This window comes from Eumetopias jubatus, unplaced genomic scaffold (genome assembly GCF_037043125.1).
Source record: "Eumetopias jubatus isolate StellerSeaLion01/CBP00866 unplaced genomic scaffold, mEumJub1_p1.0 scaffold_1, whole genome shotgun sequence".
Lineage (NCBI taxonomy): Eukaryota > Metazoa > Chordata > Mammalia > Carnivora > Otariidae > Eumetopias > Eumetopias jubatus.
Window position 1 is genome coordinate 8,665,318 of NW_028274807.1, and position 21,515 is coordinate 8,686,832.

Consider the following 21,515-nt stretch of genomic DNA (forward strand, 5'->3'; position numbering starts at 1 on the left):
AGAGGGAGAAGCAGCAGCAGACTCCCTGCTGAGCAGGAAGCCCCACAGAGGCTGATCCCAGAACCCTGAGATCACAACCTGAGCTACAGGCAGACGCTTGCTTAATCGACTAAGCCACCCAGGCGTCCCAAAGTCAATCTTTTCAATTTCTTTTGTATCCTTACAGTATTTCTAAATATCCACAATATTGCTTTCTTTTAACAAAGCTAGATTAACTCTTTTCCTCCAGAAATAAGTAATAAATCTTGTCAAGTGCTTTGGTTTTTTACCTTTCTTAACTGAATAACCCCACTATAAAAACAATTCTAACTCTTCTTTTAATGGGAGAAAGAACTTGGTTTAAATCTCAAGCATTCATGTAAAATATTTAAAAGGTTCTAAGTCATTTGAAAAATGTAGGTAACTTCCTAACCTTAAATTAGATTTTTATAAATTAAAACACAGATATTTAACAAAAGACAAACCTAATTAATACAAATTACCAGGAAAGTTCCATGATAAAAGTTAAAAGCCACAATCAGATGGTCTTGATAGTTATAGAATCAATGCCAAGGGAAGTAGAGAGCTCATGAGCCAATCACCATGTACGCCTCTCGTTTTAATTTTATTCATTTAAAAGGAGTTTCCTACCATTAACAAAGAGATTTACATAAAACTTAGAAAATCAATGTATAGATAAAACTATCCACAAATCAGAAACAACCCACTATAACTGATTAAATGTTAATTCATATTTATAATCTAGGTAGTCTGAACAGGCAATAGCTTTATCCATTTTCTAGCACATTCACAAAGTCTGGAGATGTAGGGAGAACCCAATGTGATTCCGATGTGTAGGCTGAGTCCCACTGGAGGGGAGGAAGAGAATGGAACATCAGTCAAGGTTAGATACACTGTCAAGGATTATAAATGGTTCAGTTAAAATCAAACTTGGAATGAAAAATTCAATTATTTCTGGTTTCACCCAATTCTAAAAAATACTATCTATTGTCTTTAAAATCAGAGACTACCTATGTAAATATCTAAAGAAGTGGTTTTGATATTCTCCTGTTTCACTGACTACACTGACAGCACCAAGAGTTGCAGTTCCATGCCCAGATCCCAATGGTCTCCAGGACAAAGGCCACTAACGGGGGCCCAGCTATTTACTGACTTAGCAAATAGTTAACCGGCTAAATGCTAAAGCAATGGTTTTCGACCCTGAATCACATTCAACAGGCAGTTTGAAAAAAATACAAACTGCCCAGGATCCAGTCACAGAGATTCTGATTTAACTGGCTTGGAGCCTAAGCACCAGTCCTCTCCCCACAACACACCCACCCACCCCCCCAAAGCTCCCTGGGAAATTTCAATGTGCAATCAGGACTGACAGCAACCACTAGCTGAAGAAATGAAAGAGCCCCTTATAGGACAAGGATCTGGCAGAGATTTTAGGGAAAGTCTGACCAAGACAGTATGGAAAACATTACTGGGTGAGTGACAGGTCCGGAACCTGAACACCCCTCAGCTTAAGGCAGGCATCAGTTTGACCTGATGAGATGGGGTGTGATGTCAAATAGGCCTCTATTTTCAAAGGGCTAATTATGCTCACTTGCTCTTAGGATTTAAAGTATGAGAAAATTAAAGTGAAGAGGAGGAGAAAAACATCACTCTAAACTCAAAAGACTATTTAGGGAAAACTAAAAAAAAGGAAAACAAAGTTTAGAGAGTCTGCTGTATGGCCACAGTTTTCATGGTAGACAACACATTAGTTAGAAAAATGTCCTGTTGAAGGCAACTGCCTCAACAGGTGGTGTAATTTTCACCCCAAGATGGAGACAGCGATCCCTCTATCTACAGTGTTGTTCATCGCCTTACTAAAAGCTGGGCCACAGAAATGCCTCTTCTTAAGAGAATGATAGAGAAGCAGAAGCTGCTTCTCACAAAAAAGTAGTATTTCATAAAAAAGGACTCCCAAAATATTGAAAAACCCTGACTCAAAGAAAAAGAGCTTACAAATCAAGGAAAAGTTCTCTGAGTTATGTACAATTCCGAAATTCCTTGAAATCATGGAAAGGGGCAGGTATTTTATGCAGGTGACATGAGGGCCCTGTAGAGCCACAATGGAATTACAAAGGTCTTCCAGCCAACCTTGTGCATATCTCCTTACAGGTTCAATAGCTACAATTTTTCTGGCTCTACACCCGTGACTGCTCATGACCTACCATCTACTTTTTGTCCTAAGCATGATTAGACTGACACAAGAAGAATTTTCCCCCACAGGTTGAAGAGGCATTTTTTCCTTTATCTCAGGTCAGGAACAGGTCAATAAGAGCATGCAGGTTCCATACTTAAAAAAAAAAAACCCCAAAACAAACAAAAAATAAAAAAAAAAAAAAAAAAAGGAGGTAGTTCAGGAAAAGTCCTTTTGAACCCCATTCTATCCTCATTACTGGAAAGTCAGAAGTGTTTGGACTGCAAGTTAATAATGGACTCCCCACACAGAGTTTGCAAGGCAAAGGAGACTGCGATCAACAGTAAATCACACCTCAAACCAAACCAAACAGAGTGACTCGATGAGATAGGACCAACAAGTGGGAGCAGCTGCGGGGTCCACAGCCAGAGAAAAAGTTTCTTAAAAGTACAAGGACGAAGGTGTGATGGCTCTCAGTCTGAGCACAGCCGATACAAGAGACAAACGTATTCAGGGTTTTGTGCTTTGTACTGAGGCTGGATGGGCAGGTGAGGAGGGTAGAGCTGTGAGTGGAGGACAGGAGAGAAATGAAGTGAAACACCAGGTCCCTTGGGAAGCCCCTTCCTCACTCTTCCTGCCAGAAGCTGCTGAATTGAGCCTTTCCATCACAAACAACCCCATCACAGTTATCAGCCATACTGGTGCTGTGAGAACAGGAAGAGGAAATCCTAAAGACCATCTGCCCACTTCAAGGCCTGGGAGCAGAAGATAAGGTGAGAGAAAACCCCAGGGCCCAGCCCCTGGCTTTCCCCGACGTAAAAAAAGTGACAGGGCACCTGCTGCACTAACGGAACTCTTATCTTTCTGAAGAGGAATATCAGACAGGAAGGTAATTATTTCTAGCATCCACATCAAAGAATCATCTACAGACTACACAAAAGGGGCAGTACTTCCTATTAGTGATTACAATCTACCACTCAGTCACTAATAAGATAAGTACTAGATAGCTCGAGAGAGTAAATATGGACAAAGAAAGTATAATGGAATTTCTAGACCCGATGTAGTTTTACTAGCTTTAAAGAACTATGATAATCCAAATACTCACATACCCATTGTTTACACGTATTTACAAACACTGAAAGCATACTACTGAGGGAAAGGTGTAACATGATTCACTAGGAAGTTCTAATTTAGGAAATTCAGCATTTTCCATTAAATTACCTGTCCAAAGGAACCTTTGCCAATCAAGGAGTCAATTTCGTAACGATCCATCCACTTCTCTCCGTTTTTTACAATATAATCATAGTTATCATCATCATAACCATCATTGTAAACCTTCCGCTCCTTCTTATGACTAGAATCGTCTCCCTGGCCCTGTTGGTGTCTTCGCTTCTTTTTTGCATAGTAAACCTGAAATGAGAGTATACAGTGCTTACTGTATAATTTAAATCTTTGGGGGTTAGCGGGAGGCATATACATATATACACACATATATATGATATATATCAAGAACATATATGAGACAAGTCTGCCATCAGGAGGAAACTGATGAATTTTTATCCTTCATAACAAATATTAAAAAATGAAATAAAGAATTTTCTACAGTTGCTATTTAAATTACATAACACTGATATATAACCAATGAAAAATGTCTGCCCTGAAATTCACTTTTCAATAATATTGTTTGTACATTTTATAAATAGATATGAAGTGACTAGTCCAACGTAGCCCATTCAAGAAGACTAACGGGGCCCGATTTACATTTATTTCTTAAACTAGGGTAAAATTTGTATACAATGAGGTGGCATGGCTCTTAAGAGTTAATATGAGGGATTTGGGGGGAAAAATATATAGAGATGCCGATGTAATCAGCAAACGCCAAACCAAATAAACAGCATTTTCATCCTCCTCATGTCAATATCCTGCACGGCCTCTGCCAGTCCATCCCAATTTTACATTTGCTCTGAAGGCAAAAAGTTTTATTTTTTTTTAAGCTTTTATTTATTTATTCATGAGAGACAGAGAGAGAGGCAGAGGCAGAGGCAGAGGGAGAAGCAGGCTCCCCGCTGAGCAGGGAGCCTGATGAGGGACTGGATCCCAGGACCCTGGGATCATGACCTGAGCCGAAGGCAGACACTTCACTGTCTGAGCTACCCAGGTGTCCCAGAAGGCAAAAAGTTTTAAATATGAAAGTTGAGATATAGATGAACTGAGATTCTACTAATACAAAAGGCCCTCTGAGACACGCCCAGTTTTTAAGCCTCTAACAAAGTGACAATTAGTGAAAACCAGCCACTCCCTCCCTTCCCCAAAACTAAAGGCCATTAATCCTGTGGCTGATCACAGTTGATTTATTTTCCTTCTATGTGTTTTTCTTACAAAACTGTTTCTAATACCAGTAAAATATAACAGGTAGACTAGGCAACAGTCCAGTTAACAGTCCAAGTAACTGGTAACTGACTGAGGAAATTATAAGTTACATTGCATAGAATAACATCAGAACAACGCTTGTTTACAAGGTGGCCGAACAGTTAAAAACAAGCTTCATGAAAGCTACTGTTAAACTCTTGTTTCACCAAAGCTTAACAATAGCTTTGTTAACAATTTCCAGATATTAACAAACTGACATGAATAAACTGTTAATAATTTATCAGATTTTTCAAGTAATCAAAAGCTAGTTTGGCACATCTTTTCTAAACCATCAAACGTGTACAAAATCCAACTCAGACACGTTCCTCATTGAGTTCTTTCTAATCTTCTCTTGCCACACTGCCACAGTAACAGAACGATACTGGCATTAAACAGCATCAAACTGCAGTAAAATTTACACATACTTAAGAACATCCTTTTAGTTAAACGGCTCTAGAGCTGGTAGAGCAGAAGCCTTTAGAAGGACAGGACGTAGGGCTCCCATGAAGAGGAAAGGAGGCACAAACATCTCCTCTTCTCCAGAAAAGCTCATTTCATGATTAATTACAGAGCTAGAGGTGAGGCTAGAAGCAAATGGCAATTAAGTCAAAGGTCTAAGACACCAGAAAAAAAATGTTATGGAAGTGAAGGGCCAAGTTGGAACAGGAGTAATTCAAGTGTTCTGGTTTTGTTTTGTTTTTTTTTACTCTATTTACATCCACCAAAGAGGCTTTCAAGTATCTTACAATAAAAGAACACACATAAAAATTTAAAACCACAGAAATATAAATATATCAAATAAACTAGGACAAATGCCTGTTAAGTGGGTATTAAATAGATCTCTGAGCTTCCTGACATCCATGGCAAAAACAGAAACAGATATATAAAAATTTAAACAAAATTCTAACATATATATAATTTTAGTGTCATTACTCCCTTCCTTTCTTCTGAGTTGTTACAGAAATAATATCTTACCATTATTAAAAACAACTTTAGAAGTTACCTCCAAGTATCTTAATTTTTGGCAGTCTCTGTTAATAGACCTTTTTTCTTTTACATGATTATAATTATATTATCTATAAATCATTAACTTACCAATAATCAGCAGTATTACAATCACTGAGAATAAAGTTTACTGTATCTAAAAGGGCCACAAAATAACTTTTCTGTCCTGGTCTATTGCAAGATAGGCTGTTAAAACAAATCAGTAGTCTTACCTCATTAATATGCTTATATGTTTTGATCAAGTCAACAGAAAGTTTTCTCAAGGGAGCAGTTGCTGGATCACGGAAGGTTTGGGGCATCCGCCTCTGTAACATGACAATATCAGGCATCACCTTAAATAGACAGAAAAGACTAGCACTTTAACTATACTTCACTGGTGTAAATCCCCTCTCTTCTGTAACCTGTGTATATGTATTTAAAAAAAAAAAAAAAGACATCTACATTAGAAGATTATACATTCTCTCTCAGTTATCTCTTTCAACGGATTCCAATGAGGACAACCACTGGAACAAATAAATGAAATTAGAAGATAATGTGCCAGCTGCCCAAGGCCTTCGATCTTGTTCCTCAGATTAAACAGTAGGAGCACAGACCCTCGGGGGCCAGGAGACACACAGGATGCTGCCCAAAGAGGGCTTCTCCTCCATACAAGGAAAAGCTTCTGAATTATTCCTAAAGCCTCACTTGGTTGACAGCAGGCAAAGGCAAAGACAAACCCCACGTTCAGCTACCCAGGACAGGATTTCAGGATCCCCTTGGCCCCATGAAGCAAAGCAAGGTGGCCATGGAGCAGGAGCGGAGGATGGCACTGCAGAAGTGCAGCTCCCAGCACCCCTAGACCCCAGCTGAAATCTGCACTTGTTTCTTTCTTTTTTTTTTTTTTTTTTAAGTGGGCTCCCCATTCCTGAGATCAAGACCTGAGCTAGGATCAAGAGTCAGACACTTAACCAACTGAGCCACCCAGGAGCCCCTGCACTTGTTTTTTTAACACAACTGAGGAAAACGTGCTCTCATGGTAACATGCCCGACCTTACCCTCCACATTCCCTTTCCCCCTTAGCACCTATCACCACCTGATATACTATATTTACTCATTACTGGTTTTAGTTTTTTCTCCTTCTCCTTCCACTACACGAAAAACTCCATGAGGTCAGGGATTCCTTTGTTCAGCGTTGTATTCCCTTTGCCTAAAACAGTGGTGGGCACATAGATGTTTAATAAATTTTGTTGAATAAACAAATGAATCCATTATACCAAAATCTCTACTTACAATTACATTAGGAGCTGATCACAAATAAGTTCCAGAAAACACCTTAAAGCTCATGAAACTTTTAAAAACTAATTTCAACCATATTCCATCAACAACCCCCCACCCCCCGCCCCAATCCTAAACTGCATCACCTTCATCATCCAATAGGTAGTCAGAGTTCAACTGTGAGCTTCCTGCTAGATGGGGGATAGAGCAGGAACCACCCACCATACACATACTGGAATGGCATGTCAACGATCCTGGACTACCATTCATACCCCACTCTTCCACCAGTAAAGGGGTCCCAACTGGGATCAACAGATCCTCAAAACCAATTAATTATATCAAGGTACCTACAGTCACCACCACTAGCCATCCGTGGGGGTTCCTGTCTAGCTCTCACAGACACTTAAGGCAGTAAAATCTACTGAGCCAGAAGCCCCTAGAGCACAGCCCCTCTCCAAGGATGCTCAGGTCAATCTGACATGCGGAGAGACAGCAAACGCGTCATACCAAGGCCTCACAGAAATGTCTGGAGATTGGGATAATTAACCAACTTAACCCACACCAACAAAAAAAGAGAGTTGGTCTGTAAGGTGACAGTGGACCTAACAGGAAAGAATCACCATCCCCTTGGTATGAAAAGATGGAATGACCATGGCAGTTTCCCAGATACATGTTCTCTGAAACCAACATTAACTTTAGTTTCCTCTGCCTCTATACTCAAACTCTAAAAAGCTGTTATCCAGATGGTAAATTTACTGAATTACTATAGTAAGTTATTAATTATCTTTTCTCATGATCCTCTCCTCCTTAAGGTTCCAAATAAGGTTTAAGGGGGTAAAAATCTTCAGTGGTTCTAACTACTTATCTGAAAAGATAGCAGCAATTAATAATTCAATCTGAATTACTGAATTTTTCAAATATATACAGTTTCATTTTGCTAAATATTCAGAGTATGTACAGTGAGATTCACAGGACATTTTATTCTTATACTATTCCTTAGAGATGTAATTTAATGAATAAACAATATTGGTAATAAACATGTCGATTATTTTTATGTTAATGAATTCTATAAGCATTTAAAATACTGGAAAAGGTTTCCCTTCACAAATTTCCTTTTTTATTTTTTAAGACCCTGGCATTGTTTCCATGCAGGGAATTTACTCCAACAAGACCCTTCTTGGGAGTGCTGGAACGCAGCCGCACCCCACTATGAGGTCTCACAGAACCTCAACCAGTGAGGTATTATGTTACTACTGTAAGAGAAGTTGACAGAAGGTATAACTGCTAGAAACAAATGAATTACTTAAGTCATTAATAATAAAGTAAGAGTTGCAAGCATTTGCTACACACTCTGTTAGGAGCATACACATTTTTGCATCTCTCATATAATCCTCTCAACAATCTCCTGCGAATGAGTAGTTTTCTTGTCACCAGCTTACAAATGCGAAACCCAAGTCTCTGATGTGAACTGCGTGCCCAAAGTTCCCCAGCTCATAGAGAGCACAGGTAACATGGGATCCAAGATCCTGCAAAGTCCGAGGCTCTACACCATAACACTGGGCCAAGAGGTCCTGGTCATGTTTAGGCCTTGATTCTAACCCTTTTAGTTGAGTCATTTTTAGGCTACTTGTAGGACAACATAATTGAGTTATGCTTAATAATTAACACCAACAAAATAAGCATATGAATTTATTAAAAATAGTCATATACAAAACTGGGAATGTGTTTTAAGTTTTTAACTTGCCCATCTACAATTCCACTGGTATTTCAAACATCTGAAAAACAGAACCAGTGACTACATCTTTCCAGGAATAATTATTCTCACTCAAAACACCAAAATCACACAATCAAGACACCAATCTTTAATATACGGGACATATAAGAAACTGGATAGGAACATAATTTTGACTGAGTAACGATGGTTTTCCCACGCTCAATATGAGCGTGTGCCGTGTGCTTGGCATTTTATAAAATAATGCTAACCTCTTCCAAAGTTGGTCAACTCTGCCTATGAGGCCAAATGATTAGCTAATTCTAAATACCTTACTTTTCTTATGTACTTCTCACAACAGAAATTACTACTTCACGAGTATCTGTATACATAAACCAGATGTATTCTGCCCACAATCGGCCTTCAGACCAGACTACATTTCATAGTTGCAAATGGCACCTTGTACAGAGCAAGTGCCCAAACTTTATGGAAAGAACAAACTAAATTCTACAAACTAAGTAACACTCCCTTCACTAACTTTCATTGTGATTTCATGTTAGGTAGTCAAATCTTCTTTCAATACTGTGCTGCTGTAAGCACAAATCCACAATTAGGAAAAAAACATTTCCAAACACTTCGTTACACATCTACACTGGATTCAAGGCTGGCCCCTAAGCATTTAATGCTTTCTCCCTTTCCTGCTTCTTATCATCACAAAGCCAGAAGAATGTAGAGGAACAGAGCAAGCTTCCTTCTTCCCTTCCACAGTTAGAAGAAAACCCATGGTGTTCAGAGAACACAGGAAGGAGCTCATCAGGCTGAAAAGGGGCTGCTCCCGTCCCTCAGCCGCCCCAAATGTTCCCATAGCAAAATGGCAAGTTGATGAGCTATCCTACTGCTGCCTCAAGCTATCTGGCTCCGGAGTTAGAAAAACCCACATCCCCAGTGCTCACAGTTCTTGGACCTTTCTGGGTGCAAACACAGATCACAAAGTGAAGAAAAGCACAGTTTGCGTACCCTGCTTAAATCAGTTACAAGAGCTAAAACAATTTTTTTTTTCTTGAAAAGATTCCATAGTGTAAGCTGCAGGAATTTATTTAAAAACTGTTTTCTCCAGTGTGGAGGTGCCTCAAAAAATTAAAAAGAGAGCTACCCTATGACCCAGCAATTGCATTGCTGGGTATTTACCCCAAAGACACAGATGTAGTGAAAAGAAGGGCCATATGCACCCCAAGATTCATAGCAGCAATGTCTGCAATAGTCAAACTGTGGAAAGAGCCGAGATGCCCTTCAACAGACGAATGGATAAAGGTGTGGTCCATATATACAATGGAATATTACTCAGCCATCAGAAAGGATGAACACCCAACTTTTACATCAACATGGATGGGACTGGAGGAGATTATGCCAAGTGAAATAAGTCAAGCAGAGAAAGTCAATTATCATATGGTTTCACTTATTTGTGGAACATAAGGAATACCATGGAGTACATTAGGAGAAGGAAGGGAAAAATGAAGGTGGGGGAATTGGAGGGAGAGATGAACCATGAGAGACTATGGACTCTGAGAAACAAACTGAGGGTTCTAGACGGGAGGGGGGTGGGGGGATGGGTTAGCCTGGTGATGGGTATTAAGGGGGGCACGTACTGCATGGAGCACTGGGTGTTACACGAAAACAATGAATCATGGATCACCACATCAAAAGCTAATGAGGTATTGTACAGTGACTAACCTAATAAAATAAAATTTTAAATTTAAAAAAATAAATAAAAACTGTTTTCTAGCTTAATAATACCTACTCTATCCATTTCATTATATTTATCTCATATTTTCATATATAATGAAGAATTAGGAACACTATTTTCTGCCTTTCTTGCTATTTTGAGAGCTACTGATACAGCTGAAAACCACAGGTAGCACACACCCAGAGTCCCGGTGGAGTCTAAGATGGAAGGTACTGTGAAAATGCTCACGGCTCAAAGGGACCAAGCATTCCTAACATCAAGTATACTTTTCTACAATTACTTTTACTACATTTCTCTTGCTTCCTAAATTTATCTTTTGAACAAAACTGGGCACACCACTCAGTGCTCGCTTCGGCAGCACATATACTAAAACACACCACTCATATAACCAGAAAAGAAATGTTAAAGTTAGCTCATTTCAATTACTTGTTCAAAAAATCTTTGGGGGGGGGGAACCCTGATAGGATGACTAATAAGAAACCATTGAAATCAAGTAATAAAATTATGTTAAGTTTACAGCTAGACTTAAGTTTAGAGAAATTTAGGTTTGGAGGGGGGGTTATAGTCTAAGGTCCCAATCTTACGTTCAAGGAACAGACAGAAGGGCCCATGTGAACTGACTCACCTCACACAACTACATCATGAGTCAAGACCTTGAGCCCATGTCTTAGGACTTGCACAACATGCCGCATCACCACACAGTTTTAGTGTTTTACACTTCAGTTATGAGAAAAACTTCTTCTAATCTGCCTCATTAGGTTCAGAAATTTCTGGGGTTGGTAGAAATATCTGGCTGAATACTGTTACTTAAAAGACATTCTTTTTACATCATATGAATCTTTAAAAATATTTTATAACTTAAAATGGAAATACTAAATGAATTATTTATTTTAAAAATCACCCACAAATGTTAGTTGTATCTAAAAACAGGTACTGCGCTAACTGAATTACCTACTACAATAATAAAACCACAAAGTAACTCTAAAGGACTGGAATTTTTTCTAGCCCTCCGTAGGCACCGGTGTTATAGAACAGAAGAGCACTGTGTCTGAGAAGAAAAGAACCTGGCCTGGACCTCCAAGTCTACTGCTTCAACACTTGGAGAAGTCACAGATGGAAGCTCAGTCCGTTCAGCTGTAAAATATTAAAAACAGGCACCCTGCCTGAGAGGCTGCTTTTTGAACTGAGAAAATGAATCCAAACATACTGCTTCTTAAAAGTACAGGTGACTCTTGAGCAATGCGGGAGTTAGGAACACCAACCCCCCACCCCATGCAATTGAAAATCCATGTGTAACTTTTGACTCTCCAAAAACTTACTTATAGCCTACTGCTGACCAGAAGCCTTGCCAATAAACAGCTGATTAACACATACTTCATTTATTATACACTCTATTCTTACAGTGAAGTAAGCTAGAGAACGGAAACTATTACTAAGAAAATCATAAGGAAGAAAAATACATTTACATTACTGTATTTATCAAAAAAAAAAAATCCACGTCTAAGTGGGTTCGCTCAATTCAAACCTGTTGTTCAAGGGCCAACTGTACCATGCAAAGACTCGTTGTGCTATTACTACTTTTTGGATGTCCACAGAACTTTCTTCTGGTATACAAACACTTTCCAGCTTTGACCATTTGACCAATTCTCAAACATACACCTCAATTTACTACATAAAACAAATTCTTAGGTCTTGTCATAATTCATCTTATTATTAACTATGAATGTTATTCACATGCTACATACATTTTATAAATGCAAAGCCAGAACAACTACTGACAAAAATCTTAATACATACAAGGGATGCCCCCTAATCCTAATGCTACTTTACTATAGCCAATTTCATTAAAACCACATACTACTGAAATAGAAATAAAGCACATTTCCTTCAAACAATCCAGCATAAGAAATACACTGACATTTTCCAAGTTTCTGATCATTATTTGATATAGTAAATGACCTAAAGAAAACAGTGGCAACCCCAATTCCTACGTGCATGGAAAAAATCCTTGGTCAGCGTTCATCATACCCTCCCCATCCCAGTGGGGAAAGAAATTTTACCTCAACCATAGTTAGTAAAAAAAAAAAAAAATTCTCCCAAACCAAAAAATCAATGTAGCAATGAATGCAGTTAATTCAGGAAATATTATGAATGCGCACCTACAGACTTGCACATACACATACATGTATGTATAGCGAGAGATTTCCACACTTATTCTGTTAACCACCCATTTAAAAAAAAAAAACAAAAACGGCTGAATCTCTAGTCCAAATATTAAAATGACCAGCAAGGTTAATTTGCATTATCTTTTTTTTCTTTTTCATTTTAAGAAGTTTCGTACTTACTGTGTTAACTGTGCACAAAAGTAGTTTATAACATCATAAAATCAGCTCTGTAAGTTTCTGATAATGGTGGACTCTAACTTGTTTTCCTATAACTTTATTTTTCTACTTACCCACCTTTTCATAAAAATAGCTTTCAGTTTCTTCATTTTAACTAATATTTTTTAAAAATAACTTTTTCCCTCCCTATTACAGAATAAGAGAAGGTGGTTGTGGTTTATGGGTGTTTTTTAATTAAGTGGGATACACAGGGAAAAAAAGCCAAAAAACTTTTTAATGTATACTTATCATCTCTCGTCAATCCAGAATCTCATGTGGCATGTAAAACTGAAAACCATTAAACCATTTTTGTCTATTTACTGTTCTCCCATTTTAAGGAATAAACTACCACACCACCAAATAATTTCTGATACGTCATAAACTTACCTGGTTAGTTAGAGGTTGCTGAATCTGGTCAGAATAAGATAAGGCAGAAACCTGTTGGTCACTTATGTTTGGCTGGCGACGGTCACTGTACTGATGTGAATGGGGCATCTGTCCAGCCATCTGAAGGCCAGCAGCATGGAATGAAAATGACGGTGCAAGCCGAACAGATGAAGGTTTGCATGCTGAAGTCTCTCCTCCTACGAGAAGACAACAAGTGAAGTTGAAAGGATGTATTTATATCCTAATGTCTGCATCTTTTGACCTGATAGCGCCTTCCATAAGGACCTTAGGATGTTCGAACATATTAAAAACTTTTCAAACTACAAAGTGCAAACAAGAAACTACACTTGACACAACAGTCCTATGTTGAACGGTATAAAATATAGTGATTTGAGTGTCTATAAATCTGTACTAAGAGAAAATCTTAAGTAAATCTTTTTGTAAAGCAATAGGAATAACAACCCTTAATACTTATTTTCACTTATGAGATTTTCATCGAGAACTGTTAAGCTGCACAAGTAATCTTTGATTTCTTGAGAAAGGCCTCTCCGATGATCGGCTCCTTTGAAACCAATTCAGAGGAACACTGTTGAGATGCTGCTTTGGCACCTGCCAGGTGTATGCAATCAATATTCCAGCATCCCCCAAACCAAGTGAAAGATTTGTCTTAATGGTGCTCACCACTGACACCGGTAATTAAAAGTTGAGCATACAAACACACAGGCACAAATTCACAGGATGCTGGGTTCCTCCAAACTCTTCTGACACAGTCCTAAGAGCACCCAGACCTGGCAAGCTCACTGCAAGAGTGAATGGCCAATAATTACCCCACAAGTAGGCTTGGGACCGCAGTCATGATTTTCATCACAGACATGGAAAATTAACACTTGGTCAAAAGCACTTGGTAGCTAACTAATAAAAGTTAATTCTTCTTTAAAAAAAGAAAGAAAAGAAAAAAGAACTTTTTTCCTAAATTTAACCACACTTTTAATCACAGACTAAAGCCAAAAGGCGAAGTGCCAAACCCTGGTCAACAAACTGAGGACGCAGAATTCGTGTGCTTGTCTTCCTGAATAAACCAGCTAACTCCAACCATACAACAGACTATACTGTTCAGCACCATGGTACTTTTGCTAAAGTACTATTTGAGACATACAAGAGCACTGACCCAACAGTGCAGAGCACGGATGTTCAGCCAGACTGCTGCAGTTTGAAATTTCAGCTCCACGCTTACTGGCTGTGTGGCCTTGCACACCTAATTTCCTAAAAAATGAGAGTAATATCTACCTCAAAAGCCTGTGGTGAAGGTTAAGTGCTTTCATATGTGTAAAATACTTAGAATAGCTCTGGCAATTAATAAATGGCCCAATATTAGCTGCAACTGCTGTATTGTGATGTACAGTAAAGGATGATGGAGGGAGTACCCACTTTTGTGGGGCTAATGACCTCTAATGGAATGTCACATAGACTCCCCAAACTGAAGAGAACAAAGCTCAATTCTCTCAAAATACAAGTTCCACTTATTTTTCTACCACAGCAAATGACACCGTCTTCCACCCAGTCGACCAGAATCAAAGCTCCTGGAGTCAAGTGAGAGTTCTTTTCCTTCACAGACTAACCTCATGCAAATAGCCACCCAATCTTGCTGGTTCTACCTCCCATAACATTCAAATACAGTCACTTCTCATCTCCACTAACTCATGCGTCACTTAGAGGACTAAAACAGATTCCTGCCCATTTCTGATTTCTTCAGTAAGATACTAGAGTGACTTTTCTAAAGTGCACATCTCAAGGCCTATACGTGACTATAACCTGCCTTTGGCACTGCCTTCAGACCTTAGCTTCTGTCTCCTTCCATTACAGTATGAGGTCCCTAACGGACCCACAGTACATGATCAATAAATATTTGCTGAATAAGTAAAAGGACAGTGTTACTATCATCAAAGACGGGGTAATTTTCTAAGCATTTCATTACTCATACTAAAAAAATACAATCAATTTAATTACATAGAACGTTGTTCAGTTAAAAAAAAAAAAACGGGGGGGCACCTGGGTAGCTCAGTCAGTTAAGTGTCTGCCTTCAGCTCAGGTCATGATAACTGGGCTCTCTCCTCAGCGAGGAGTCTGCTTCTCTCTCTCCCTCTCCCTCTGTGCTCTCTCTCAAATAAATAAATAAAATCTTTTTTAAAAAACTGGGAATTTATCCTAAGGATGTAATCGAGGACGCTCAGAAAGACAGGGAAGAATGTTTATCCTGGTATTGCCTACAACAGAAAAAAAAAAAAAAAAAAAGGAAACCTAAATGTCAAGTAATGGAGGGAAAGGGAGGCTTCACATTTGCGTGTCAAAACTCACAAAAAAACTGGGAAGGAATGTAAACATATATAAAAAAGATTGAGTTCTTTGATATATAAACAGCTCTTATAAATAAACCATAAAAACAGTAAGGCTCTAAATGACAAATAAATAAACCATAAAAACAGTAAGGCTCTAAATGACAAATTACTTAACCACTCTAGGTCTTAGTTTCCCTATCTATGCAGCAGAGTTATTATTATACTAACCCTATTCCCTTAGGTCTATTATGAAGTTTTTAAAATAAGACACCACAAGTAAGCCATGAATAATGGATCCTAGTACTTTAAAAAAATATTAGCTTCTATTATCAATGTCATTATTATAGACTATGTTTAAACTTATTTATAATATATAGAAATAAGTATAAAATCATTAGTATATAGCTTAAATAATTATCAATTGAACCTGTGACAAGGGAAAAAAAAAATGGCCATCATACCAGAAACCCCCCAACACCACTCCATGACCCTCTCAATCAATACCCAATTTCCTCTACCCCAAAGTTACTATCTTCACCTCCAAAACCAGATTAGTTATAACTCCACATAAATGGGTTTGTTCACTTCATGTTATGTTCGTAAATTGTGGTTTATTCATTAACATTACTTTTTGATATCCCATCATGTGAACACGTGATGATTTACTTATCTCTTTGACTTCTGATTGACAATTGGATTATTTCTAGTTTAGAGCTATTGTAAATAATGCCACCAGGAAGAGTCTTGTTAAGTGTCTTTTGGTATATATAGAGATGCTGTTCTGCTGTTTTTCCCCCAGCAGTGTATGAAAAATCCCCTCTGTTTCATTCCTTCACTAACACTTAGAATCATTATTCTTTCTAATTTGCAACCATTACTGGAGGTGTGTAGTGGTACTCCACTAAGAGTTGAACTTGTATTTTCCCAGTGACTATGATCATCTTTTGATTTATTTAAGGCCAGTTAAATACCCACTTCTGTGAAAAGCCCATTCAAGTTGCTTTTCCATTTTTCTATCAAGAAAGTTTTTTTCTTATACATTTCTAAAACTTAAAACATTCTGTTTGTAACATATTTTGGGTATGAGCCCTTTATTGGCTGTAAGTGGTTTGCACTGTCACCCTCTTAATGGTGTTTTTTAACCAGCACAATGTCTTAATTTTATCACCTTTTGTTTTAGAATTAGTATTTTTGGTGTCCATTTAAGAAATGTTCCCTTATACCAAAGTGATCAAGAAATTCTACATTACCTTCTACAGTTGAGTTTCACCATTCACATCCAGATGGACAATGCTCTTGGATTGGATTTCTGTGCACGTGTACCAGAGGAATCAAGTTCCATTCCCCCACCACAACCCCAAGCGGACATTCGATTGACTCAGGACCAATTATTAAAAAGATAAACTTTCTCCTGCTGCTCCGCAATGCCATCTTTATCATAAATGACATGCCCGGGGCGCCTGGGTGGCTCAGTCATTAAGCGTCTGCCTTTGGCTCAGGGCATGATCCCAGGTCGAGCCCCACGTTGGGCTCCCTGCTCCGCGGGAAGCCTGCTTCTCCCTCTCCCACTCCCCCTGCTTGTGTTCCCTCTCTCACTGTCTCTCTCTGTGTCAAATAAATAAATAAAATCTTTTTTAAAAAAATAAAGAAATAAACGACATTCCTGTATGTGTTTAGATCTGGTTTTAGATTCTCTATTCTGTTCTACTGGACACAGACCTACCTAGATTTCTTAAAACTTTGTGTAAGAACCAGCGAGTTTTAATATCCAGTAGAGAATTTTGTGGTTCCTCAAGAATGGTTTGGTTAGGGGTGCCTGGGTGGCTCAGTCGTTACACGTCTGCTTCAGCTCAGGTCACGATCCCGGGGCCCTGGGATCGAGCCCTGCCTCGGGCTCCCTGCTCTGCGGGAGACCTGCTACTCCCTCTTCCACTCCCCCTGCTTGTGTATCCCCTCTCTCTCTGTCAAATAAATAAATAAAATCTTTAAAAAAATTTTAAAAATAAAAAAAGAATGGCTTGGTTATTCCTAGCCCTTTGCATGCCCATGTATGATTTAGAATTAACTCATCAACAAAATCACAGAACAAAAAAACACATGTTGGCACTGTGGTTGAAACTGCACATGATCCAATCAATTATGTGCATTAAACTGAACAGTGGACTGTTCAATAGTTTTTTGCAATGATGAATTTATCAACATTGTCTAATAGGCAGCTACTAGCACTACTAGGCATTTGAACAGTTTTATTTTTTCCTTCCTAATTCTTATTCTTCCTCTCGCCTTATTCTACTTGCTGCTGTCCCTCTAATACAGTGATGATCAGAAAAGGAGATACTGGTACCACTGTCTTACTCCCAATCTCAGGAAGCTTTCAACATTTCTCTCATATTGTGGTTGCTGTAGGTTTTTAATGGATAACCATTATCAGATGAATCAAGTTCCTTTCTAGTCCTAGTTTGCTAAAACTTTTTCCTCACAAATGGATGCTGAATTTTATTAAATGCTTTTTCTGCACCCATTTTGATGACATCAGTTTTCTGATCTACACTATTAACATGGTGAAATACACTGACTGATTTTTTAATGTTAAACTGACTTTGCATTTCCTGGAACACAGTTTGTTCATGATTATCCTTTTTGTGATAGATTCACTGATGAAACCATCTGGCCCTAAGAGTTTTCTTTGTGGGTAGTTAAAAGTTAATAATTAATTAAAAGTTGTCTTTCTTTAATAGGACTACTCAAATTTTATATTTCCTGGTGTGTCTGTTTTGGTAAGTTGTAGTTTTCTAATAGTACATCTTCATCTACATTTCAGACACACTGGCATCAAGCTCTTCATTATACCCTCTAAGATTTTCTATCAAGATGTAGGCATAATCGTAGTGCTATCCCCTTCAATTCAGCTCTGGTTAACGAGGCCTTCTCCTACCTTGTGATCAGTTTAATCAAAAGTTTACTAATTTTATTAAGTAACCTCTTTTATATAGGGTTTTCTATTTCTGCTCTCATCTTGTTCTATCAATTAGCAAGAGAGGTATATTAAAAATACTCGTTTAAGCGTGTTATTAGATTACATAAATTTAGGGTTGTTCCACCTTCCTGATGAATAAAACCTTCAGCATCATAAACAGCCCTTCTTTACTTCCAGTAATACTTCTCCTTGTCCGGTATTAGTATGGCTGTACCACGCTTTCTCTTACTCTTTGTGCAGTGTGCCTTCTGTCCACCCTTTACTGTCAACTCCCCGTTCCCTTATTATTTTAGATTTGTCTCTTATAAACAGTTTAAAGTTTATAAGTTTATTTAATTTATGAATGTACACTAATAAGAGTACATAAGTACACTGTAACGATACTACACTAGCACACTGTAACACATAACTGTAAGCTTAGCCAATATACGAATGTACACTAATAACCTTTCTATGTATTCCAACCGTTTTATGTTCCTTTCTTACCCTCTGCTGGACTGAAATTTCTATACCTCCCCGACATGCAAATTATTTTATTATTTTTTAGTTATCTTATACATTATAATATAGATTACTATCTTTGACTCATAAAAATCTAATTATTGTATACTATTGTTGACTTAGGTATGTATACACACACACACAATCATGAGACTTCAACTCATCATCCAGCATGGGTAGAATCAGACTCAGAGATACATTTGGAGGGAGAGATGGATGGATAAATTTTGTGATATCCAGAGAGCTATGAAAGAAATACAAAGAAATGGCTAGCTGTTACTTATTATGGTGATACTAGCCTCCTAAAATATGTGTTTTATTTTCTGAATCTAGATCCAATCAATTATGTGCATTAAATTCAACAAGCACTGAGAGGTTACTATGGCAGTGTTTGGGAGTGACAGTGACACCCATGATCTGTAACAGCACCTCACAAACTTTAATGTTCTTACAAATTGCCTTTGAATCCTATTAAAAATGCAGATTCTGATTCAGTACATCTAGGATAGGGCTTGAGAGTCTACATTTCTAACAAGCCACCAGATGATGCCAATGCTGCATCTAAAAAACAATATAATTGCTTAACTTAATAAAAGAAAGCTATTTTCCAACTAATCCAAGTAGCAGATAATCCAAACATAAACTATAATCCTGACTACCCAATACACCACAGGGCTGATTTCCTCCCCCCCAATAGATTTGCCTTCCTAGTTAGATATCTGGTTTTTTTTTTTAATCATTATTAAAACACTAATACACATTCCTGTGCAGAAGAGTGGTATACTAGGTGACAAAGAATCCAATGTTCTTTTTAAATTTTACTGTAGGTAATTTGAACATGGGTTAACAAGAAATAACTTTATGTTTTTCGCTTATAGAACTTTTTTTAGATGTTTAACTATACTACCTATCACAACTCCTTAGTAACATTACCAGTTGCAGGGCTGTATACAGGTGTATTTGCCATATGCTGTCTCCTTTCTTAGCTCAACTGCTGTGTGTGAAATGCAGAAAGATATGCAAGTTTCATTTCCTCCCACAATGCCAAAAAGTATTTAAGTTATCCATTCATTCATTCCTCTCTTACGATAAGACTCCAAGAAGGCAAACTAATATGAGAATTTGTCAGCCCAATTTAATAATTAGGCCCATTACCATGGCTTTTATTCTTTCCAACATTTCCATCTTCCCTCTCAATTCAAATGTTAGTAAGAACAAGGACTCAGTTCATCCTATGATGTAATAAAGTATTAGGTTGAACTATAGGAAACTGCTAATATTAGACCTCCTTTGGCCTACAAAACAGCAAGTTCATATGGTTTAACCTGACATCGATCTACACCATACTATATATAATCCTTGTCCAACTGAACTAAAAATTAGCTCTAATATTTTAGCCCAAGAATGTATCAAAATACATGCTGCAACATGAAGTCTTGTAATTTAATGATCATCTTATAATATTTAACCCAAAAGTATCTTCATAATCATTATTTGGAGTTCAGTTCCAAAATAACAGTTTAAATTGCTGCCAAATAGTGTGAAAGACAAGTTGGAGAAAAGTATGCAAGTAGGGTCCTATCTGCAGTTTTTATTTCTTTCTGAACAATACAGATCTTTTTTTTTTTTTTTACCATGAGCGTGTTTCTAAAATTTCATAAAAATTGTGTTGGTAAATAGCTTACTTAAAAACAAACAAACAAAAAAACCAAAGTAGCTCTTTCATTCCACTCAAGGTACTATGTTTCAGCAAAAACCTATAAAAACCAGAGACCATAACACTAGTAGAAATTAGCAGTGATTCTACAGAGAAGTGTTCTAAGAACAGATCTGAGACTGGGAGATGTGAAGCCACAAAAGGCAGAGGTAGACACAGAGCAAACATCAAACAGAAAAGCCTGGGAGCAGACCCTGAATGAAAAAACAGCCGTTTATTTACCTGTGATGTAAGACCCACAAGTAACTCCACCTGTAGCTAACTTAAATTTCTTTGGCTATTAATATGCGGCGAGAGGACCATTCTTGTGCTTATTTTAATCCACATTTGATTTCAAAGAGAAAGAACAATATTAAAGAACAAAAATAAATGAAAATAATGCGAGTTCATTACAACTATAACATCCAAACGGTGGAAACTCTTACGAGGCCAAGCTTCTGAGACGGACTCCCCTAAGAAAGGAAGGGAGGACAACCAAGACTACACGGGGAACGCGCAATGTCCCCAGCAACAAGACATGCCCGTAACAGACGAGAAGAAAAACGTCAAAGGAGTAACAGCCAACTTTAAAGGAGGTGCTGGGAACAGAGGCACAGGACGAAGAGGCTAGCGGAACGTAAGTCCACGAAAAAAGTTTTGTTCACCAAGATGTCATCAGTACCAAGAACGGTGCCTGGCACACGGCCTGCATTCAATAAATATTTGTTCAATGAAACAATGAACTGAATCCATCAGGAATATTTAGAATATGAAGAAATGGTTGAGAAAGGGAGGGAGAGAGCTGAAAGGGGGTAAGGATGAAAGAAGTATTTTTACAATGAGGGGCACATGAGTCAGAAAAAAGAACAGTCTAATCATAGCACAGGCTAGAGCTATTGCTCGACAGTCAATTTCTCTTACTCATTTTTGTATCCCAAGCA

General features: G+C 38.0%; 1 protein-coding gene across 6 annotated transcripts in view; it reads right to left on the bottom strand.

Annotated features, from left to right (window-relative positions):
- DYRK1A (dual specificity tyrosine phosphorylation regulated kinase 1A) overlaps positions 1-21,515 on the bottom strand; it is a 149,400-nt gene that overhangs the window by 26,827 nt on the left and 101,058 nt on the right. For 5 of the 6 annotated variants that reach the window (XM_028114101.2, XM_088023891.1, XM_028114087.2 and 2 more), the window contains 3 exons: positions 13,065-13,261; positions 5,800-5,919; positions 3,395-3,583 (listed from right to left, as the gene is read on the bottom strand). In XM_028114101.2, coding sequence (XP_027969902.1) covers positions 3,395-3,583; positions 5,800-5,919; positions 13,065-13,261 — 506 coding nt within the window. The remainder of the gene's footprint in view (positions 1-3,394; positions 3,584-5,799; positions 5,920-13,064; positions 13,262-21,515) is intronic. The other variant, XM_028114120.2, reaches the window with a different exon arrangement.